At 42.5% G+C, this 25,133-nt stretch overlaps 1 protein-coding gene across 6 annotated transcripts in view; it reads right to left on the minus strand.

The window, feature by feature from the left end:
- Positions 1 to 25,133, minus strand: part of SPECC1 (sperm antigen with calponin homology and coiled-coil domains 1) — an 87,881-nt gene that overhangs the window by 29,313 nt on the left and 33,435 nt on the right. For 5 of the 6 annotated variants that reach the window (XM_032130009.1, XM_032130008.1, XM_032130006.1 and 2 more), the window contains 4 exons: positions 5,990 to 7,548; positions 3,955 to 4,162; positions 3,238 to 3,311; positions 2,702 to 2,880 (listed from right to left, as the gene is read on the minus strand). In XM_032130009.1, the coding sequence (XP_031985900.1) occupies positions 2,702 to 2,880; positions 3,238 to 3,311; positions 3,955 to 4,162; positions 5,990 to 7,548 (2,020 nt within the window). Of the gene's footprint in view, positions 1 to 565; positions 628 to 2,701; positions 2,881 to 3,237; positions 3,312 to 3,954; positions 4,163 to 5,989; positions 7,549 to 25,133 lie in introns of all 6 variants that reach the window. The other variant, XM_032130011.1, reaches the window with a different exon arrangement.

Here is a 25,133-nt window from a genome sequence, read left to right on the forward strand (position 1 = left end):
AATTAGTGGAATGCATCACAATGTTCAGTTTAGGCTTCCGTTTGAAGAGCTGGTTAATTTTTTTATTATTCTAAGAAGTCGCTCATTTAATTACAGGTTTAATTTCTCTGAGTACTACTCCTGGCCCAACTGTCTTCCCTCCATGTTCTTGGTCCAAGGCACATAATGTTTTAGTGCCAAAATAATTTTGAAAATTTGAAGCCAAAGAGTCAAAGCAAGACCTTGAAACTTTTACTCAGGATCTTATCCTGTCTGGTCTTGAAAACCTCCAAGGATGGAGACTATTTAACTTCAACTTCCACTACCTGTGAGGATACAGTTGGACTGTAAGCTTCTGCATTTTACTGCAGAGAAATAACATTAATTAGGATGTAAAATACCATAGAAGACTGCCTGAAGCATGGGTTAATCAATTTGTAGCTTCAACCAGTCCTAACTTGGGACAAGTTAACTCCTTTTTCCCTTACTCCATTTGGTTGATGCTTGTCTAACCTCCTCCCCAACATTCTTAGTCATAGAACTAGACATTTAATCCGTGTTAAAGATGCCTTTGGGAGGCTCTTACCTTCATTCAGTTGAACTCTGATGACCTCATCAGGATTTTTTCTGCAAGTTCTTTGGCTGTTCCTAAACCAAAAATGACTTTTTGTCTGATTAGAAGAACGTAACGGTGAAATCAAACTTGGATGCAGGAACTCAGGCAGCCACAGGCAAACATTAAAATGGCAGGATGTTGCAGGAGATAAATTGGCTTCAAGATGAATTTATGAGGTGGAGCCTAATGACCCTCAAGAGATGGCTGAGATTTTGCCAAAAACCTTTGAGTAGCAAGCTCTTTGGAAGGTACATTTTCCAATAAGAGCTTAAAAATCAGACAGGAAGCTTTCACTAGGGACTGTCAGACATTCAGCTGAGCATGCAGCTGCTCAGCATTAGCGAACATGAGGAATACTTTATAGATTCTGCTAAGGTATCATGCTACAGACTGCTTCCACCGGTGCTGAGCACACATCAAAATCACCACAGGTACCAGAACCTACTGCTGATTCTGAGCAGTGGCAGTTGTGAAAGCTGACAAAGTGACAATGAGAATACCCCCAGCATTTCCTGGGTGAAAGAAGCTGAGGTGGTGGGGAAGACAGAGACCTCAGGAATGCAAAAATATCTGGGAGTGTAGAACTGCCTCTCAGCAGGAGCTTTGGCGACTTCAGGAATTTGTTTCATAGGTCAGCAGAGTTTTAGAATTCCAGTGTTTAGCTGCTGATCACTGGTTTGTTTAGACAGTGACTTCAACAAGCTTCATTATGTTCCCCATACCACTCAGTACAGACATTTTGCACACTCTGAGAGTCAAATTAATTATCCTGACAGATGCAAAATTTGGTTTCATTACCTGCCTTTGAAAGAGAATCAATATTGCCCACTGCAGACAGCGTATCTGGCTCCATGACCAAGGCAATACTCAAAGCAAGCCACACAGAGAGTCAACGTGACAGAGACAGACAAATCCGTGTGTGTGTGTGACAGAGGGAGACACAAATGCCAAAACTGACTTCATTAAACACACATCTGAACACCTCGTCCTGGAACTACAGCTGTATGGATTCTGGGGTTCCAATTTAAAAAGGACTATTTGCAGCTCAGGCTTCTTATAGCAGAGAGCTGATAACGCTCCTTCTAGATGGAAGATAAATATTCCTGTTTGCAAATTAGCAGGTCATCTTCTATTCAAGTACTATCAAACATATCTTAAAAGCCAAAATAATACAGAGGGGAAACTATAAGAATATGATTCCCCACCCTCATATAGGAACCCTGCTTTCAACAAGAGAAATTTCATTAAGAACAAATTAGGAATGGAAACAGAGCCCAGAACTTAAATACTGTCTGGTAATCATTTTGTCTGAGTACATAGTCTGTAATAGCTTTTCTGTGCGTCCACTTGGGACTCTTCTAAGGAAACTACAGCCTAAAAACATTCCTTTATTTTCTCAAGTTTTTCTGTTTGCTCAATCCAGGAATTCTGATCCATGCACCTCCACAAAAAAGCTCTCCCATGTTTTTAGTCCCATCTACTGTACAGCTGCTGTGGAAACTCCTCAATGGAAAACAGTGAGCAAATAAGTGCAATGTAGAGCCAGACTGCTACTTCACCTGAAAGAAATGACAGGATTCACGCTTTTCCTGTGGCCATTCTGCCAATGGCCATGGATTTACCAGGAGAGAGATTAAATGGCAAAATCCAAGGGAGCAAAATTAATTTGACATGCATTTCTGATGAAAAGATGACTGCTTGTGTTACTTTGGCTTTCTTCGTTGACTCTCCTCAGAAGTTCTCTTCTGGATGTCCCATGGAATACCTGTACCCAACCAACCTGTCCACAGATGGTTTAATACAGCTGCACAGAGTTATGAAGGCATCACCATATTGAGAGCAAAGCTATCAGAGGATATTGGCAATTGTTACTACTTAATATTTGCTGATTAAAACCTTCATGGCTTAGTTGACAGAACTAGATTGCCAAAAAGAAAAAGAACAGAAACCTCTCAGAATAAGAGACAACAAAATCTGCCAGAAGAGTTACAAACAGACAAGATGCACATCCAAGGCAGTGAACAGTTACTGACAAAGCACTGTTTGCATGCGTGTTAGCAGGCACACAGATCGACTCCTGGCCTTGGTAAATGATGAACAACCAACCTGTTGCTGCCCTTCACTTCATCCAGCTCCTTCTGCAGTCTGGCACTCTTCTCTTCCTCCTCCTGCAGCTTCCTCTTCACCACACGGAGCTCCTGCTGAGCTTCACACTTAATGTCATTGGCCACAACCACTGCAGTCTGCAGGTCAGCCTGGAAACGCCTCCACTCCTCTGTGTCCTCCTGGAAGGGAGCAATTACAACCCCAAACAGCTGTAAAAATGCACCCACTCGAGCTGAGCACTTAGTTATTGGTCTCTATTGCAGAAATCACAAGCAACCAAGATTTCCCCACAATTTTAAGGTGGTGCTGGGGTCAAACTAAACACTTGCCTCTTTATAGTACCAAAAACACTGCCAAAGAAACTTATGCTAAGCTTTCCACTCCAGTACTGCCAAGAAGTCCAAAGTGAAGAGAATGAAGACTTAAGGGGTGCAGAAAGAATTTCCACATTTGTTCTAGGAAAACACAATGCCTCTCTCAAACCCAGTATTGCAATAAAAGATCAGCTTAGCTTTGTCTTGGACCTTAAACCTTACCTTCATCTGCTTAGTCAGAGCCTTCAGCTGCCTCTCTGTATCTTGTTTTTGTTCTTCCAGCTTCATTGCTTTACCTAGGAATGATAAAAAATGTGAAAAGACTATTAAACACATGAGGGCGACAGTGAAAGTGAAAATGGGAGGGCAGAGCAGCTGATTTGGTTTTGCTTCTGGTAACGCCACTAAAACAGACTAAACAGAAATTTAGCAAAGCCATTAATATAGACTAAACTGAATGATCAGGAATGGAACCAACAGCAGAACTCAAACATCTCCAAAATACATCCTGTTATTTTCAGGTATTAAACCAGACTGAAATTTAGAGAATCCCACGTGGATTCACTTACTCAGCACACACATCCCGAGGGATCACTGATGTGCAGAACAGCCACTGGTTCCACCAGGTGGCAGCTCCCCATCCACAGCAACCTCGGCTTCACTGCTCTTCCCAGTGCTTTGCCCTAAAAGCTCTTTAAAAAAAGAGCAATGATTCCAGTTTCTAGAACGGGCAATACTTCCTTCACTGAAGAATGAGGCTTGGAGACTGGCTCCAATATTCCATCTCTAGCACTATCTGTGTAAGTAGCACTTCTGTGCATGAACAGAAGGGAATATCCCAAACTGGAATATTTGTAAAGGGCAGGCCTCCTCCCTGTTGCAGCCATACTGAGCCCTCCAAATAAGTTCACTAAAATCCCTTTTTCCAGCTCCACCTACTTTCTAGGTCACTGATGAGCTGGTTATTGTGGAGTTTTATAGCACGATGTTGTTCCACCTGGTCTTCCAACTCGAAAATGGTCTCTTTCAGGTTTTTGATATCTGCTTCATTCTCTGATGTTTTCTCCTGCAGCTTCTGGCTGGTTCTGCTCAGTTGCTCGGCCTGTCGGTCACACACCTCCTTCAGCTGACCATACTCGTTCTCAGCCTGGGAGGGAGGAAAGAAAGCTGCAAGTTTGTCCTTATTTCTTAGGAGATCTCACTCATTAGAGGTTTCACTGGGCACCTCATGGATTTAAGAGCTGAACCTGTGTTCTAAGCATTGTGTACACCCAGTTTCAATGCCAATGAGAGTCTCAGGAAGCAGAGATGAGCTATGAATGTCAGTTTTCTTTCCTGGCAATAAAGATAATACATGATGCTGCAAAGGAAATGAAATTTTCTATATGATGACCACAATTCCAAACCAATCTCTGCAGTTAATGAAGGGAGAAGAATTATATACCCAGAAAGCTCCACATCTATTTCTGATTCACATTATGAAAGTGATATCACTGCCTTAGGGCCAGGATGATGATCAGCTCATCCACATTAACATTTTGCTGCTTTTACCATGTGCATTTTCAATGGACTGTGAAAACACACACAACAGAGCCAGCTACTGCAGATAAGTGTATTTCTGGATATGGGACATCTGGAATTACTGAAGGGGGAATCTGCTGCACTTCAGTTTGTTGGCTCAGCCCACTGATCAATGCTTCCAGGTTTGGGGGGAGCTCTCTGAGTATGAACAAGTTATGGAAAAGGTGCAGGCTGCCAACTCAGTGAGCAGCACTGGCACAGCCTCACCAAAGGGCAGCCTTACAGAAGCCTGTGGTCTTGTTTGGGTGTCACAAATAGCCAGTGATTCAAAACAGCTTAATTCAAGGGAAGGGAAGAGTAAAAAGACGGAAATCTGTGGTTTCCAAACCAAGCAATAAAAAGTTTGGTTCAGAGTCAGCAGTTTTTCATTTATTCTTCATGAACTGCAGCTCCAGAAAGCACTTGGGAGCTTCCCCTACTAACTCCATTTGCTGTGGTCACCTATTTTAGCTGAAAGGACATCTGGATTTTCTAAATCACTCAAACCATGGAGGTGCTTTTTGGCAATGCTCTCTTCCTCTGCAGCCAATTTTATCATTCTTCTCATGCTCCCTTCCCCATACAGGAAAGGCTGCACACTCTCACTCCTTCTGCAGCCCTGGGACATTATCACTGCTTGTGCTTTATTAACACTTGTTGCATGATGCCTCACACTGCAGTTCCTCTGAATATCCAGGATCACACAGAAAATAGGGACAGTAACTTGCTTAAGCTTGTTGGGAGCAAAGCTATGAACTCAAAAATGAGGTAAATTGTTCTAAAACATTTTTTTTCCCATTACTTTACCTATCCTAAAACAGAGTATTTCTCTTTTTTGTAAAAGTATTTGTTTTATGAGAATTATCTCATCTGAAGCTTGACCGTTCATCATTAGCCATGTTGCTGGCAACTATCAGCTTCTCTGAGCATTAACTCATGTCCTTGTGGTCTCAGGACCAATGACACCTATAATTCACTGCTAATTAATTCTGATTAATTATTCAGAATTTAATATTCACAGCTAACTATTCATGCCCTTCTCTCCATCTGATTAGCAAGTGATTTACACTATTTGTTCACGTAATATCAAAGTAATTTTTTATTGATCTGCTCTTTGCTCCAATTGATAGATACAACTCTATTGATTAAAAGAGTAATTTTCTACAGAAGGTATTGGGACAAAATAGTTATGAATTTATAAACACAGCTATGCTAATAGTTATTTCTGAGAAAATACGGATATAGCAGCAGAAACTGAGACAATATAACCATATAACCCCAGCTTCTATTCAAACCTAATCATACAACTTAAATCCTGAAACTTATAATCAATGGCTCAACAACAATGTAAAGACCAACCTATTTATGGAAGGACAGAAACAACCACTTTATTTTAGAGCTGTTACTGCTTTACCTTAGAGAGCAGCCCCTGAATGTGCTTCAGTTCACTGTTTGCCTTCAGCAGCTCTTGTTTCAGCTCAGTGCAAGAGGCTTCTAACTGAGCCTTTTCTGCATGGGCTACTTTGAGCATCTCCTGCACCTCAGAGTTGTCAGAGGTGCAGCCCATCACGTTGATTTCTGCAGCCTTTTGTTTCTCATTCTCCAGCTGAGTTTTGAGAGAGCCATTCTCGATTTTCAGACCTTCCAAGGCAATTTTACAGTCCTCCAGACTTTTTGTCGCTGTGCTGTTGCTCTGCTGTTCCACTTCTAGAAGTTTAAGCAGCTTCTCATTTTCTTCTCTCAGGCTTTTAATCACCTGCTGGGCATCCTGATGCTCCCTTTCTAAGCTTCGCAGGCTGCTGGTTAACTGTTGTTGAATGTTGAGCAGTTTCTCTCTTTCAAATTGTGCTTTTTCAAGAACTTCTGCACATTTCTGTTCCAGCTCGAGGACCTTCCCCTCTTGAACTTCATTCTTGGATCTCTCTTGGAGGAGAGTCATGAGCTTCTCATTTTCCTGGCTCAGATGCTCAGCTCTATCTCTGTGCTGACGGAAGGAAGTCTCCAGGAGAGCTTTCTCTTCCACCAGCTTCTCATTTTCTGTTGTCAGCTCCTGCACCATTTGCTGCTGATCCGACAGCTCCTGCAAAGTGGCCTGCAGCTCTTCTGCCGTGCTGTGGTGATTCTCCTCCATCTTTTGTATTCTTTCTGTAAGAGATGCAACAGAGAGGTCGCTGATGTTGTTTGGAGAGCTTCCTGCAGTGGAGCACTTGGAGCCTTTGAAGTGGTTGCTGCTGGCAGATGTTGGCCTGGAAGGTACATCTGCTATGTGTTCAAAGTCGGATGCATCGGGGGACAGGGAGGCTTTGGTGACATCGCTGCTGGAAGAACCGGAATTGCGCAGGGCACCCCCGTTCACGTGCTGCCTGTGCTCCTCCACTTCACCCCTCGACACATTCTTGGATGGGCTTCCAAAACTGGACTCTTGGGTAGTTGGGGTTGGGAGGCTGCTGTCGCCCCCGCTGCTTGTGGTTGTGTCTGAGAGAGGAGAGTTCTCCAGATAAAGCAATTTCTCTTTCAAAGCACGGTTTTCTTCTCCCAGGCTAGCAAGCTCTTTTTGGAAAGTCCTGTTTTTTTCCTGAAGGGTCCTTATTAACGGATCTATGTCAGCAGGTGATACTGATTCTAAATTTTGGTTGGAAGCACCCATTCCTTCAGCATTCAGTGACCCTTTCTCTTTGCATTTCTTCAACTCACAACGAAGTTTGGTAATTTCCGAATCTTTCGTCTTTGCTTCTGCCAGGAGTTCTTTAACCTGAGATTCCAGAACAGCCTTGTCACCAGTTTCATTCTCTTGCTTGGACTTGCTGGTGGGGCGCACGTGTTTGGTAGGAGTTGGTGCACCAGAAGAGGTGGGGCTGGGCTGTGTTTTCCTGGTGTTGGCTTGACCACGCAGCACAGCTCTCTCCCTGGACACGGAGGAGGACAATTCCCGGGGTGCTGGGATCCCTGTGCGCTTCGCAGCCGAAACTGTTCCTTCAAAAACGAGGGATGAAGTGAATTTGAGTTAGTGCATGAAGAAAACTAGTCTCACAACAACAATGCTGGAGCCTAGAGCAGTCCTGGAAAAAAACACCTGAGTGTTTGAATAGGTTTAGTCATGACTGAGTGTGTGGATTCATGTTTCAAAGGCTTGTATTATTCTGCATTTCTTCCTTTCCCACCCCCTGCAAAGGAACACAGCCTGGTGAACTTTTTCCCAGTGTAATAATGTAATACGTAAATGCTGCAATACATGAACTGCAACCCCCTATTAATTAAATTGATGTAAAGATATAAGGTTATTAATTATTTGAAAGTAAAAGTTCCTCACACTACTTTGTGAAATACTGGATCTAATTCTAATGATTTCTGGGGGAAAGTTCAGTAACTTAAGAAAAGACACTGTCTTTGAAAAAAATGTATTTTTATCACACACAAAACTATTTGCATTATTCTCTATTTAGGCAGACCATCACAAAAGGAGGACTGAAACATTTATGCTGAGCACAGATTCAGTGAAATATAAAACTCTTCTGGCACTTCCAACACTAAGACAATTGTGTTGCTGCAGCTTCTTGCAGAGATGGATGAGAGATTTTCCATGTTATAAATTCCCATCCTCTTACGGAAGGAGAGCAAAAAGAGCTTAGAGAGTTGATGCTGTTCTGTTTGGTCATTGGTTGGGTTTTTTCCCCACCAAACAACAATGCAAAGCATTATGTGATTACAAGGGAAATGAAGTTTATGAGTTGCTGATTTTCATCTTTCAAAGTTCTCTTGAAATACAGGACCCCAGGCATTGAAGAAACAATAAGAGACATCTGAACCATGGAAGCTGTAACAAGCTGGTTAAAGAGAAGAAGCTGGTTCAAAAGGAAGGTATGACATGCCACTGCAAGTGACAACACTGTGAATTTAAGAAAATCCTGCTTTCAGGACCTTATTCAAAAGGAAAAGCCCTGAAGTACAGGAATAAAGTGTGGGGATATGGCACAATGAGGAGATGTTGTCCAATGTAGCCACATAAACAGGATGCAAGAACGAGTTATGCAAACAGAAAGGGCTTGTGAGCCAGTGTTTGCAATAAAAACAAGTTCCAGAAGGACTCTGGGGGGAAATCCTAGAATGAATTCCATCTCCCCACATTCGGGAGGCTCTTTGCCAACACACATGTGCAGTGCTCACGGAAAATCAAACGGCATTAAGAGCAAAGGGGGAGCAGACCCCCCACCTTACACAGCAACCTCATCACCCTCCCACAGCCTTCTCCGCGACGCAGGGCACGGAAGGGTTAACGTTAACACCACCCCGTTTGCTCAGCATCTCTTTTGAAGAATGCACTGGGTTTATAAAGCCCACACAAACAGGAGCCCCTCCTCCTCCCCCCCAAACACACACTCTCTGCAGCAGCACAATAAACACCCCGAGACAAAGAGCAGCTGAAGAAAAGCCCCCTGAACCCAGCGCAGCGCTGGCAGGAGAGCACAGAGAGCCTCTGTCACGGCAGGGGCACGGTGAGGCCAGAGACAAAGGCTCCAGTGTTTTTGGGAAGAGCTACAGGGACAGCCAGGCCCACGCAGCTTCATTCAGTCACCTACAGCTGGAGGGGACAGCACAGCTCCGGGATCTCCGGTGGAAAGCACCACGCGAGCGGAGATGGGAATTCTCCCGCTTGTCAGAGCCGGAGGCCCCAGCTCATGGATCATCCCCTTCCCAAGCCAGGATCTGGCACCCGTAAAAGGTACTCAGAGTGAGCTCAGCACACAAGCAAAACTCCTGGTGCTCATGCAGCCAACGCTGTGAGATGAAGGACATGCAGAACACTGAAAGGACCACGATGTGATGTGACTTCCAGCAGAGAAATCCCAGCTCAGGCACAGGCAGGTGTCCAGGTGGGAGAGCACTTGAATGCATCTTGACCATGGAGTAGGATGAGTGTCCAGTGTACAGAAGCAGTTTTCACACAAGCTGTAACCCTACTACAGTTTTAAGATGTAAAATCCACATTACAAATGGTCAGAGATGCTCTTCAATGGAGTCTAAGGGGTGATTTAAAGCCTTCTCTATGTCCTGGGCTTTTATTTGATCTGAGAGGCTTTTCTACCCTTCACACAAAATTTTATGACAAACGAAGTGCTCTAAAAACTTTTTTAATGCCCAAGCCAGTTCAATAACATGACTGTGAACTGGTCAGTACATGACTACGCAGTATTCTATATACAGTGGGTGGTATTCTGTACATTACAAGAAACAGTGAGGCAATCACACATTAGTACAAATTGCTTGGCACGAAGGAAGCCACCTTTTCCTAGGAGATATGCAGCACTTGTAGAGATGTCAGCGTGTTTCTAATCATCACCAGATGACAACTGCAACATGATCCTGAGCAATGGAAGGCATATACATAAGGATAACAATTAATGATATTTAACTGGGATTATCTGTACTCCACCAGTTTGCCAACCACTGCAGGCTTTGCGCTTACTCAATGTGCCTCGTGTTTTGCAAGACTCCATGCTCTGCTGACTTGCTCTGTCATAAATCACAGAGCCTCTGCTATCCACCAATAACCATTAACCAACCTGGTTTTTTCATGATGTAGAAAGACTTACACATTTTCCTCACTCCACTCTCCACAAGCACCACACAGTACTAAAAAGCCACAAGGAGCCCAGAAAAAACCCCAGTTCTAAGTGCGTATGTTGATCACAAAACACCAAATCAAGTACAAACACTACTTTAAAGTCTATTTTATGGGCAACCCCCCCTCTGAATGACCGTGGAATTGAGCAGTGTAGCAGTTGCCAATGACTGCCAACCCCACAGCCCGAGGCTCCATAGGCACGAACTGCATTTAGGGCGGTGCAAGTCCCCCTGGTGACCTGATTAACTGGCCCCCAGTCTGGTGATGGGCTGTGGGAGACTCCAGACGGACTCGTGCCCCCCAGGCCGCTGAATCCAATACAGCCCTGCTTTATGCTGCTGCTTTAGGTGGCTGGAATCATGCAGAACTTCACTGCTGCTTTTGAGCAGGGCAGAGAAAAACAACCAGCCCTGAATCTCAGTGGAGGTCACCTCATCACCATGTTCCTCACCTGGGTGCCCAGTAAGAGCTTCTCCATTTTCAGCTGTACTTTTCAGGTGTGAGGCATTAAACCATAACAATAGATAGAGCTTATAATTTTCCAAGTGCTTTAAAATTAACAGCTATTTAACTCAAATCCTCTGAAACACATAATTAAGTTTAGGTTGCGGGACAGGGAAGCAGAGAGAAATGAAACACCTCACCCAAGGGCACACTAAATCAGGATTAGGACCAGGGCTCATGCCCTGCTGTGCAGCTTTCCATGCATCACTTGCTGCCAGGGAGTACTCCTGACTTCCCACTGGCGTCAAAAGCCAAAGTATCACTTTAATGAGATAAAAGTTGACCCCTAGAGATGATCTTTCGACATTTTAATCCCATTTTCAACACAACTACGATGGTTCTCACAGAAAGATCAGGATTACTCTTCAGTTTTTACACATTATGATGTATTTTTGATCTGAGCTCTTAGCTGCTTCCATATGGACATCCATAACCAGGAGAAAATGGACTGTGGAATAGAGGGAAACATTTCCCAATCCTCCAAGGTGAAACACACAGGATTCTTGACCAGAAGTAACATCCAGGCAGTAGAGCCAATGTAATTACAGTGATAGCAGGGTAAGGGGGAGTAGGAGGCAAACATTTTACCAGTCACAGGGGGACACGTGTGACACCTTGGAATGAAGATTCAATTAATTCGTCTGCCTTTACATTCCATGTGCTCTGAGATAGCACATATCATTGCAGTAAAGCACCAGCCTTGAATTTACATTTATTTTACTTGACCCTTAATTATACTAACAGCTCAAACACCTGCTTCCTCAGTCCCAGAGCAGAGGAAGAATCTCACTTGGGAAGTGACAACATTTGACTACATAAACATCTTTGAAAATGTTCTAATTTCTGCCTTGAATCTATTTTTTAGAACTGGAGTCAATACAAAATTATTTGCCTCTGGCCTTTGTCCCATTTGTATCCCACAACCTGCCCTTTTCTTAATCCTTCCCTCCATCAACATATTAATAACCCAAAGGTTAATGCCATGGCCTTCTGCTGTTCCACAGTGGAGTTAACAGGGAATGTTCCATTTAGTACCTTATTCCTCAACTTTAATCCTGTCATCTCTTAAGCAAACAACAATAAAAACACATTTTTTCCTTCAACATGATCAAAATTCCACGTCAGTAATTCATTGTTCCATAGTTTAAGCAGGTACTAAGCCTCCTGCATGCAGAGCCCATCTAGGTAATTTAAGCACTGATCACGGAGTCATCTCACAAAGCATTTCAGTCATGTAAGACTAAAGCATGGAGACAGATGCAGCTGTGGTGTGATGTTTTTAAACAATGGATACCTTATTTGAATTGCAAGGGCAGGACAACTAACAAGAAATAAAAGAAAGCTATTCATAGCACTCTGCAATGTTCATACATTTCAGAAAGGCAAACTGTTGCCGGCAGACAAGTTTGGCCTCTCATGAGGGATGTTACAGCTTTGTCATTCCAGCTCCTGCTCTTGTAACAGATCAGCAATTTCACTGTCCCGTGTCTGTCATCCCTAAATCCACCTCAGAAAAGACAGTGCAGCAAGAGATTGCAACAAGAAATTAAGGACTAACTCACAGCCTCCCTGGCAACAGAAGACTGGGGTGGCTCTGTCATTCTGGAATTCTCTTCTCACACGCCACGATGTTTTAATAAAATTTCCCATCTGAACAGAACTCCTGAGCCTCAGATAGAGAAGGGGTTCCTTGAGGAAAAGGTCAGTCTGAATCAAGTGGGCTGGAAGCACTTAGCATCATGGCTAAGTAAATGGAATATTAACAGCCCACGCTTGTACAGCAAATAAAAAGAATTATTTAACCACCCCACACACTTTTACTGTGCTCTAGCACTTGTGGTTTAGCTGAAATATGTCCTTCTTATCAATTCTGGTTTTCAGCTCATCCTCTGGCTGTGACTCCAGTAGATCCTGGACTCGGCATGAGAGCACTTCCTCAGGCTTTGCCAGGATGTGCTGAGAATCCAGAGCAGCACCAGGAACACACAGCGACAGCCCTGCAAGGCAGGCGGGTACCCTGTGCTCAGCTTTGCCTGGGAAAGGTCCTGTCACTGCTTTTAGTTTCTCAGTAAAACAAACCAGAGTCACAGGAGCATCTTAATTCCACCTGGTTTATGACACTTGGTCTAGGACACCAAAATACAGCTGTCTAGTGCCATTTCAGATGACCTTTAGGTATATTTAAAATACTTTCACTGCACTGAAAGATTTGACGGCACCTGAGGGAGATCTGTCCCCTGCTCCAGAGGCAGACAGAGCAACTGGGATGTCTGAAGATACCTTAGGTGCCACCAGACATCGAACTGAACACTCAGACTTTCACAACAGATTTACAAACTGGTGTTAGAAGGCAGACAACAGCAGCTTTTTTTGTGCTATATTCAGAATTCCTCCAGTACCCAAGTACTCTTTAGCTGATTTCCAGCCACACAAGGAACCATTTAACACAATGGATTAATATGGGATTCATGACATCATCGATCTGAATGGAGTCACAGCCAAGTCACAAAAGCTGGCATTAGTCTGGAGTCACCACACTCTCTGTTGACTCCCTATGATAAAGCAGCACATGTTACAGGGAGCCTGGACATGTTTTCTGACTTCTTTTGTCAACTCAGAGTAAAGTTTTCAAGAACCTAATTAACTTGGTGTTTAAAATCCATTTTTCAAAAGCGGATAAGCCACTAAGACCTCGAAGCTTAACTGAAAGCCCAGGGGACTTGGCAGATCCCTTTCACTCTGCTCCAGCATTGATCCTGAGATTGACACTGAGACTGATTAAGAGTCAGCTAGGGATGTCCTTTGGGAAATGGTGACTGTAAAGCACAGAGGAAGGATTGTTGTACACTGGACTTCTTTAAAGTACTTTTTCATTAAAAGGTTTCAGCACACATCTCTTTCATTGCAACACCCTATTATCTACTGCCTTTTTTAAAACTTTGTTTAAAGCAAATGAAACAGTTAAAAAACAACTTCCCTGCTGACCAGAGATGACACATTTCACGGTGGCATGAGGAAAAGCAAACATTGAGAAGTAGGGCAGATATAACAGCAGCCCTTACCTGCAGTGCTGGGCTACTTCATAGCAAACCTACAGAGACAAAATCCCTGCACACATTCTGCCACCCTGCTTAATGCTCCTATCCTTAAACCTCTGGGAATGGTAAGACAGCTTGGTAACAAACACTTCAGGGATGCACACAACTAAACCAAGCCATGAGGAAGCTCTGAATCAGTCCTGAGAGCTTCCTGGGGGCTGAAATGTGAGTGGGACTGGATGCAAAAGGCTGGATTTGCAAAGAGACACCAACCAGCACCTACTAATATTTTCAAAACTGCTTAAGCTGTTTAGAACTTCATATTCGAGAGTGAAATGGCTGAAACTTCTGCTCCACCATCGGCTCAGGCAAAGGCAGGATAAAGAATGACACTATTGTACTGTGGCAAACTATCACGGCTTGATCTGCTTGAAACACAAAGGGAACGAGCTGAACGGGATCGATGTCAGCATTCTTCCACAACAACAGCACTGGATACTCCTTCAGATAAACCTCAAAAACTCAGAAGAGCACACCGTTTTCCATCTCTTTTAGGGCTGTCCTACAGAAAGACAGTGCTCTCTGCAGCAAACAAAGCAAACCAAGGCTTGGCCAGTCATGGTGGTTCCGAACTAATCAGTGTTTGCAGAATGTTAGTCACAGAGGCAACACCTTCACAGGTCAGCAACTCCTTGGGAAGGTTCACTTGTACTCCACCTAGCTTTAAAAAAAGACAAGGAGATGGCTCCAGAACAACAAATGTGGTTTTGATAATCCAGCACTAATTATATATAGAAGCTTCTGCTCAAATAGGGCCTTTTACTCACTTAGCAACACAGACTAAGAGTAATTAAAACATTAACTTTTTTTCTGGATTATTTTAATGGCTTGTTGGACTGTCTGGCCTCCCTGATTGCACTGTCTGTGGAACAGGCACAATATGCAACAGGAGGAAAGAGCTAAAAGGCTTAATGCAAAGATTTTGATCTATGTAATCATTGTGGAGAGTGTAGGAAAGCAATTCAGGTACTGAGATTTGAGATGGAGGAAAAGAATAAGAGACTGAAACGAAATAAAAATTATATTACAAAGTATTAGGGAACAACAGATGACTGTACTGAAAAAGCTACACTAGCAAAGAAAAAGAAAAAGCAGCAATGAGCATCTTGATTTGAGTAATTCCTAATTTAAGACTTACAGAGACCCCTGACATTTGAGCTGAACACTTGGTAAAGGTTGGATGATTTTTTTAGTTAGAAATATGAGTCTAGAAATCTGGAGTGCAAAAAACACACAAGAAAAGGCACTTTTGGTAACTTAAAGACTAAGTCATGATCAAACTACTTGTCAATGGTTTAAATCTGCAGATGAACTATTGGTAGGACATTCTTTTCAAGGGTGGCCACCACAAGAGACTCTCCCATGGCAGGAATGTAACCCAATAGTAGAGATGACCTTATAGTTGAAGCATCTTCATTTAGTTCAAATTTTAGCATCTAAACAAGTACTCAAGAATCCAGAAAAGCCCCCAGGAAGTTTCATATTGGTTTTAGAAGAGAAAAATGTCTGCTCACAATTAAGGAATGATCACACATGTTTTATTTTCAGCTTGTTGGATTCACCTGATCAATAACTCTGTCATCTTATCCTTGCACAGAAAGTCACATTTAACTCTTCCAGAAAAGTGTTAAAATGAAAATAGAAAGAGGCCAGCTCTACTCAGTATCTGGTAGTTCCAAGCTCAGCACAGCCACAACAACTGAATTTCAAGTTCACTTTACCACAGCTCAATTCTGTTACAGTGGAAACAAGGTCGCATTCAGAAGGTAAATGAGACGAGATCTGATCAAAACCCTGTTCACAAAGTCTCATTGTGAATTTCAGCTGACTTTCTCTGCTCTTTATGGGCCTGTTCACATACAATTCTTCTCTGAATAACAGCACGAGTAGTTAAAATCTCTTTACCCTGAGAGACTTGCCAGTGTCCACACAAAAGAGTCCCTCTGACCATTTCTGATGCTATTTACTTGAGTTTCCTGCAAGTTTTTAAAGTCTCAAATGAAAACTCAAGCCTGGATATCTCTGCTTGGAATAAAACTTTAAACCCAGAAGTACAAAAGCAGTGCAGGCTCTACTGTAAAAGAGGGAACTTTAGCTCCCAAATCCAAAGATACATCTGGAAAGTGCATTGGCTGAGCTAAGAGACAAGAACTGCTCAGTGCATGCCCAACCTTTGCTCTCCCAAGTACAAACCTCCCTTTCCAATCTGCTCAAGAGTCAAGGAGCATCCAAGGAGCTCCAGGGCTCCACAAGGCTCTGGCACCAAGGGAATCATGAGGGTGCTGCTGTGTTCACCCCCAAAGTGAGGGATACAAACCCACATTGCCAACACGGGCGCAGGTCCCAAGTGGGATGGAATCTACCCCTGAGCTGCTTTGGATTTCTGGAGTACCCAGCAACCTGGCATAACAAACACTGAGCCACCCAAAGCAAATGTTCAGGGAAACTCTATATCCCACACTTGCTGGAATATCCCTATGGTAAACTCAACACTACTTTTTTTGGAACTGTTAATACCACTGGGCCTGCCAAAAACTTTAGTCATCTACAAGTTATACCCCTTGTCTACCCCCACAAAAGAATGACTGAAACTTTCAATATGTAGCATTATCTCCAAATTTATCTGGTGAAAGTTACAGAAATAGAGAATTTTCCCTTTTTAAAATGAAGTACTCTTACTTGCTGGTTTTAATGCAAATTTGTAATTTCCACAACCATCATAGCTCATTATTTAAAAAATACATAATTTTTATATTCCTTAGGGGGCCTTGACTCTATATACTTGTGACATTAGCACACCAAAATTATTGGGATTTCTGTGTACTATGACACTTCCTGATTTTGTTTGTTCTGGAACATTTCCTGCCTATGCACCTGTAAAAACAAGATAGAATCAGGTAGAATCATCTCATACCTACAGCAAAATCAATTTTAAGCCAGACTCTATTCTGGTGGTTTTTTAGACAACAATTGTTTAAAAATCTTGAGAAAAATATTGACAAATGTGAACTTTTCTGTGAAGAGGGACAAAATCACTGCTGTTTCACTGCAATGAGGGATTTTCTGTTTGATCTGGTTGGTTAGTTTGGCGTTTCCTTTGTTTTCCTACCTGTTAGCTCTGAGGCTTCAGCTGTCCAGAAGGTGTTTAGCAACGACTGCGGGGAACATCCTTGGAGTTACTAACAGAACGTGCTGTTCAGAAAAAGCAGGGATTTGCTCCAAGATAAAGCAGAGAACTAATTTGTCAACTCTTATGGCTGTACTAGGAATATTTCTGAGATAAATGACCACTAGCTAGAGTAAGAATCCCAGGATTTTCCTTGATTCTAGCTTGCAGACAAGGAGCTAATTCTCCTCAGTGCACACAGCAGCTTCCCAGCTAATCTAGCCCAGAAGTTCTTCATTCAGCCATTGCTGGGTTAACAGTGGTGATAAAACATCTGCACTTCCATTTCTGGAAAATACAACTATAAGGGATAAAATACTAGTGTTGAGTATTTCGAGAAGTACAGGAAATTAAAAAGCAAACAAAACTAACCAGTCCTAAATCTAACCTTACCAACTCACTTGACAGTGGCCATCAGTAGATGTGTTTCTCCATGTACAGTGGTTTTTACAGTGGTTCAAGTGGTTCAAGTTAATGAAGGAGTTGCCTAAAACCTCCCACTCCAAGAATCCAAATGGAAGGAACAATGAGAACCCTGCTCCTTCCAGACAAGCCAGGTGCTGTGGATCACTCCTCTAACCATCAAAATACACCTGACAACTCTCCACAAGCACAAAGGATAACCAAAAGTAGATTTTAATAGGGGAAATGCTTAATATCAGTACTTTCACAATTAGAAGGGTCATTTACTCAACCTTTAACTGTTCAGGAGCCCATGCTATGGACTGAATCACAGAACTGATAGAAATACCTGCATGGGGCTTTATCACCCTTTTGCTTACTTTGTTAAAGGTGGATCCTGCTCTAATTCATTGTCCTTCCCACTGAGGGAGCAGAGCCATCAGTGAGGAAAAGAAGCTGAAAATGCCTCTCCAAGCACTGCTGTGGAATGCTTTGTGTCAGGAATCCATGATCCCAACCTTCAGTTCGGGAATGCTGCCCCACACTCGGCCAAAAGGCCAGCGCTGACCGAGCCAAAATAACTTCTTTCCTCATGAATTCCCAAACCCTGCTAATCCAGAAAGACTGGAGGGGAAAGGGATCAAAAATGGAAACATGAAAAGAGGTTCCTCCTCCTTCCCTAAAAGGGCAGAACTTAAAAGCTACAAACTTTTTCTTTTTAAATTGTTTGCTTAATGCTTAATAACCAGTTTGCATTGCCTCGGTGTTACAACTGCCTTTTGTTTACTGAAATGTGATGACCACATCATAAACCCAGTTTTATTGTCACTTCCAGCCTGCTTCTGTGAGGGGGTGGGGAGAGGACTCTGATTTAGTCTCCACAGCTCATCCAGAGCTTCAGCTCAGCCCAGCACAGCGCCAAGGGAGCTGGAACAGCCAATACTGGGAACTGGGCTGAAATCATTAGAACTATCAACACAGGATGAGACACATCAGGAAAAGAAATGAGACAGAAGGGGAGAGGAGAAAGCTCATAACATAATGAGATGTTTATCTATAAAACATTGCCCACTTCAAAGCAGGAAGAGCTTCAACTCCTTGGTTAAAAAAAAAAGAGCTTTTAATTAAAAGATCAGTCAAAGATTTTCCACAGTCAAGCAGCCTCGAAGAAACTATGTGTGGAGGAGGCTGAGAGTCATTTTTAACACGATTAGTCCATTCTTCAAACTCAACAAGGTTTTATAAAAGCATTTCTCAAGATCTAGAAGATAAGGATTGTGGAAATATCCCCAGCCCCTCAAAAAGGGGCTCTTCCCCTCTGACACCTCCATCTTCATCAGCTTTCACACTGGAAAAGCCTGGAAATAAACTATGAGAGCTCTTTGCCTCCCACCTCGTGGCAAGATAGATTGTAATCCTAGGACCCATGGCTTTGGGTTAAGCAAAGTTATTGCCATGGACTTCAGCAGGCCTGGAAACTTGACTTGAAATATTTCTGAACAACGTAACTTGAAATATTTCTGTACACTGCTCTAGTCAGCTGAAAACAGGCTGTACTGAGCACACAGCCTTCCACTAGACAAAGGCTGAAAAGCCTTTGAAGGTTTAAATGAATTGCACCACTTTTCTGGAACACTCTTTCCATTCAAGGAATGTTTCCAGACAGGGATGGACATGACACCACCACCTTATCCCCTCCCAGCATTACTGCTGGGCACTACATGCTCTGGGGAACAAGACTGTGAACCACTTCCCTTTGGTCACAGAATTTTTTAATGTTTTTTCTTTTCTGAAAAAAAAAAAATCTCCAGGATTTAGAAAAAATCCAGGATTTAGCCTTAAATAAGTAAAATGCAACATGTTCTCTACAGGCTGCACTTTAGCAACTATTTCACTTTACTGCAGATAGACAACACCAGGGCTACTGCGCTCTGGAGAAGCTTTCCAAGCAGAGAATACCAGTCCCTGGAATGACTCCTATTCATGGAAACTCAGTCATCCTCACTTACCAGCTGTTAATTATGACTAATGAACCTTCTGCTGAGTTGGTTCTGCTCTGCACGAGCACAGGGAATTACCTCTGTTTTATTTCAAGAATCACAACCATTTTTGTCTATGAGAGTAAGTATTCAGTGATACTTTCAAAGGACTTTCCCGTATTGCAGAGAACTCAGTTCCTGCCAACAAATGTATCATTATCCACACCTTTGTGGAAACAACCCCTATAAAAGTGATTATATGAGCATAATTATTTGCTATCACAAGGATTTCTACATCTCTGCAATGGCAAAATGAAGAAGACCTTTGGGATGTGAAAAATACAAAAGAATATCCTCCAGATGCAGGGAAGAAGCCACCTTTGTATTCTACATTGTTCAGACTAATTAAAACAGCTTTCTATCCTTAGTACAGGATGGGATTCCTTAATTCAGTTGGGGAAGAAAGAAAAGTCATCCAACGTAAGTAAAATGTGTCAAAGGATTAACTGCACCCCGTCCCTAGAGCCATTTTCATCCCATACATTAATAAATATGATTCCATTGGAGTTACTGGTAAAATTCTTCCTTGCCGGAGTAGCAATGATTTTTAACACTTAGCACCAAAGCATCCATCAGGACAGGAATGTGAGAGGAACGTAACTCTGCTCATGGGATATGGACACGTTTGCCTTGCTCCTCATAGCTTTCCTAAGCAACTGAACAAATTCCAGTCAAGATACAAAACCTACAGAGCTGGTAACAAATGGAAAATATACATCCCTGTTTCAGCCAACACATCCCCTACACATGCTCAGAACTGAACCCTGCAAACTCCTGTTAGCCCTGTGCTTTCCCAAGAGTGCATTTTTCCAGTGATGAATACCAAATTTGCCTGTAAGAACTTCAAATGTAAATTTTGCTGTTGAGAAAAACATAGAGCTTGTTAGCTGTGTGCTACAGAGCCTGATGAAAAGGGCAGAAAGCTGCAGCTCTGATGTAATTTATAGCCTGAGAGAATCGACCGATGATCACACAGCACACGAGGACAGAGTGCTCTGCCCCAGAACATGCAATCCATATCTATTGATGCTTGTGGAAAAACATTGCATGAAATATAATAGATGGAACATTCCAAAGAGACCTGTGAACACACGCCTACTTTGGATTACAGGAAGAAAAAAGTTGATGCATGGAAAATCTAACAGTGTCTATTACCATCATCAGAGATAGTAGTTTTAGATCACCTTCAATCACCATGCTCAAACTGTTTGGAGATACAGAATGGGAAAGTATCAGAAAATAATGAAAATATCAAGTATTTGTCAATCTTCTAGTGTCAGTCTGCGACAATCGCAGAAAAGTTAAATTAAGTTCTCCTCAAGCAGTGCAGTACAAATGAAAACAGAGAAGTACTCTGCCTCAGTTGTACAGCCTCATGGTGTGCTGAAAACTACACTCCCTGTGGAAATCAGATTTTATGAAGAGTAAATTAGTAAAATTGGGGAAGAATTGAAAAGAGAAAAAAATAAGATCGATTACTTTGCTGAAATACTGGTAGAAGGTCCAGAACACAGGACTGCTTCTGAATAAACTCCTCAGTACCTCCAGAGCTCTGGCAGGTTTCAGCAGGAAGACCAAGGGACAATACTTGCTCAAATTTCTTTGGCCAGCTCTACAACTGTAAGATCTTGAGGAGCCAAATACAGCCCAAATAAAAAGAAGCAAGCTTCTCTTTTTCTCCAAAAAGCATTATTCCCTTCTCCTTTCACCCTTTCCCCTCTTTCAAGTAATTTAATACTGTGTCAGAACCAACACAATCACAACTATCCCCTGGCTGTTTCCTTGTCACTCTGCAGCTGTCAAGCACATTAACTAAACTAATGAAACAATCATCAAGAAAATTAGCTTTTACATTTACTATCATGTTAGATCTACCACTGGTAGGTCCTAAAACACCATCAGCACTGGGGCAAAAGCACAGTCCACAGCTCTGGACTCACAGGACAAGTTCTTGCTGACCAGCTCATTCAGCAGAATTCCCAGAATCTCTCTGCCTTCATCCAAAAATGGCCCTGTTTTGCTGATGGAAATTAATCTCTCACAAAATGCATAAACCACATCCTGCTGCCTGCCATGCCCTAAAAGTTCTTCTTGTAAAAGCTGTTGTCCTGCCCATGGAGAAAGTACTCCCACTCAGCACATCCTCCCAGCCAATGCAGAAAACTGCTGGGAAGGCCCTGTAGCATAGCAGAACTTATTGATTATCTTTTCCATTAATTTAGCATTCATTAGCCTTTCAACTTGGAATCAGGGGACCTCAGATTATCACTTAACGCTGCCTCAGATAATTTCAGAGGTAAATTATTCACACTCATGACTAAATTCTTCTAAGAGGCCAGTCCAGACTGTGACAGTGTCTGGCTGTTCCTGTTTCGCTGGCCTGGGAGCAGAGGAGACTCTGCCCCTGACTGAGGTGTTTGTCAGTCCTTCTGAAATTATTTAATCATGTCAGTCCTGTCAAGTCACCTCACAAGACCAATCAACAGAGCCAGCCCTCACTGGCCTTGGAAAAAAAGCTTAAGTCAAGTAAAAATTACCCTCCAGGGGAAAATAAACTTCTTCAATACCAGTTTAATCAGCAGTGTATTACTACTCTGAAAAATGAGAGCATCTGTAAACCCCCCCATGCAAGAATGACTTGTGGGAGGAAGAGGTGACTAAGGAATTAAACTATCCAGTGGAGAGCAAATTGTGGTTTGCTGGCTCCACTGGGAACAAAAGGTCTATGGCTCACTGCCCGAGCTCCAAGAGGACATGACTTGCTGTCGGTATTTCCATGAAAGCTGTTACGTGATTCATTAGCTTTGCTGGCCCCTCTCTCCTCCCTCCCTTCCCCCCAACACCATCATTAAACTCATCTGGTCTCTCGAGCTCTTGCTTGGCAGAAATGGTGTTCTGACATCCAACAGAGTTAAAATGAACGGCTCCCATGTTTGAGAGAAAGGGAGGGAGGCAGATGAGGGAGACTAAAGAGAGCACCCAGAAAAGATCTGACTACACACCCTGAAAACAAGGAACAGAAAGGACAAGAACATGTATTTCTACAATAGCATTTATCTTGAAATTCTTCTATGTTCTACACTGAAAAATCCCTTCCTCAAACGAAGCCACCCCTGGGCCAGGACGAAACAGACATAAGAAAACAGATCAATACTGACTCAGTGCATGCACTGACACTTGATATTCTCATCCAAGCCATGTAAGCATGTTTTACAAATAAACACAATTCCAAAAAAAGCCTAACCCTTGGATAACCCCACCCATCACCTTGTTCCAACAAGAGAAGTTAACATTTCCCATTCAAACGATTCTTTCACCCAAGTTTTTGTGGGTATTGAGTCATTTTTTTTCCACCTCTTCCCAAAGATATTAATCATCCATCACCTGCAGATGTTTAGAGGATAAACACCCCCCATCACCGTGTCAACCAGTGTCAAAGAATGTCAGTGCTCCTGTTCAGAAATAACAGGAGGCCTCCCTGTTTCCAAGGCAAACTATGTTTGAAAGGCTTTCTCCCAATAAATACAGTGCACTGGATAATGCTGGATTCTTCCGTACAGCTCCCAGGAACTGTTCCAGCTATTCCACAGGTGCTCTGGCCTGTGTTTGTATACACTAATACTTCCTCTAGCTTGGGCAGCCAGCTTCAAAAGCAGAAAACTAATTCTGCTGACAAACTGCTGCAATATTCACTCTTGTTTCACGTCATTTTCTACGCTACTTTATAAGTGTTTTCATTCTAAAACCTCCACTGGTTTTAAAAATAAGAATATTCAGAGCACTGGGGTATAGCAGGAACACCAATCACTTGCAAGAAGCAGAGTTTTGGCAAACAAGTGATGCAAACTTGGGTCACACCCCACAAAGTTCTCACAAATGATTGTAAGAGCTGTTTAAAATAAGTTTTAAATTAGAAGCCAGGAAAAGCCTATAGAATATAATATTATTACAAGCAATTGTCTCAAATCCTTGTTAGACACTCTTTCACTCTTAGGAAGACAGAGATTAATTTGAGATGATACTGGGCTGTTAGAGTCTTGTCTTCTGTTCAAAACATTCCCATCGGACACCAGCAGTGGATTTCTTTCCTCTGTCTTCCCTTTTCCACAGTCCCTTGTCCAGGCAGTCCCATTTCTTTGTATTAATGTGTTACTTTCAACTGCTCAGTTTGGAGGCAACAACTTCCTTCCTGTTCCTGGACAGCACTGACCAGCCCACCCAGAATTTACACTTAATAGGAAAACCCATTAAAGTACATAATACTCTCATAAATAAGTGAAAGTAAGTATTTTACTTTAAATTATAACCTGTATCGTAACAGGATCAGATTTTTAAAGACTTCCGTGCCCACTGACACCAAGAGGAGGAACAAAGCTGTCACCAGTACCCCAAGATGGTAAGTTTGGGGTAAAAGAGAGGAGCCATAAGATGTCCATAAAGTTTCCTAAGAGGGCAGATAAACAAGATGAATATCGAGCTCAGGGAAACAGGTCAATTTGGTTGTCTGTCGCTAAAGCTGGCTCATGAGCTAGATCAACAAAGCAACCCATTCCTGGGGTTTAGCCTTGTTATTCCAAAACACGAGCTTAGGAGTACCACAGTTGTTCAAAATGTTGGTGCTCCTGAATGAGAGCTGAATTAAGTTCACTCAAGCAGAAACAAAACTCAGAGATACTACGACGTATCACATTCTGGTGTGAGAAGCAGGTTTTCGTATCCTAGCTGTCAAAAACCAACACAAACTCTGAGTTCCAAAGCCAGAGCTCTCACACACAATAAGGAATATGTTGTCAGAATTTTTTTTTGTCAGCAGCAAAGTTCCTGACACTTTTTCATGGTTAAACATCAGAGTTTTGAACATGTAGTTCAATACAAAACACTGCTCTTCAGTCGTGTTCATATCTTGTGAACATTGAGGATGTTAACACAGGACTTAGTGCAGCCTACACTTAAAAACAGAATAGTTTAAAAACTGCTTAGGTGCAGCAGAAGTATAACTCTTTCCTCTTCAATAAAAAAATAAATCAAGAAAAAACAAAGGATGAAAGAGATTTTTCAAACCCACAGGGGGTCTGCACACTCATTTATCATCCGTGTTAACAGCAATAAGCTGACCAAATGGCCCTGTGAAATCAGAGGCTGTTTGCTCCAACTGATCAGAAGTTAGCAGTGTATCTCCCGGGCTATTTATCCAGCTCTCCCTTAGTTTATTATCAGTACTACCCCTCCTAAATGACATTAACACGTTTAGCTCCAGCAAAACTTCGCTAGCTGGCAGTGGCCAGCGGATTTCGGGGGCTGGGGATGTAGGCAGCCATACTTTCCAGCCTAAAGTTTAACTTTCCCTTAGGGCAGCATTTCTTCTGGTGACTGGATACTGGCAGCTTTTGTGTTCTTCATTAGTGCGGTGATTAACATAGTGCTAGAGAGTTCTCACTACACCTCACTGCTGTTCCAGCACTTGCTGGCAGATCTATTGTGAGAGATCCCTGAGCAGCAATGCAGCCCTAGCTAACAATACCAGAGATCAGGTACATTTGTATTTACTCTTAATACCTACATATCTACCCGAAGTCATAGAAACCCCTGACCAAGCAATAACAACTTTAATGGGATTTTGTGAATGAAATTCCCATGGCAACAGCAAGAAACAGAGTGCCAGGAAATACAACCGATTGCGGTTTTATGTGTGTTAGAGGGTTCTAAATTCGGAAAGAAACTAAGAA

Source organism: Corvus moneduloides, chromosome 20 (assembly GCF_009650955.1).
Source record: "Corvus moneduloides isolate bCorMon1 chromosome 20, bCorMon1.pri, whole genome shotgun sequence".
Lineage (NCBI taxonomy): Eukaryota > Metazoa > Chordata > Aves > Passeriformes > Corvidae > Corvus > Corvus moneduloides.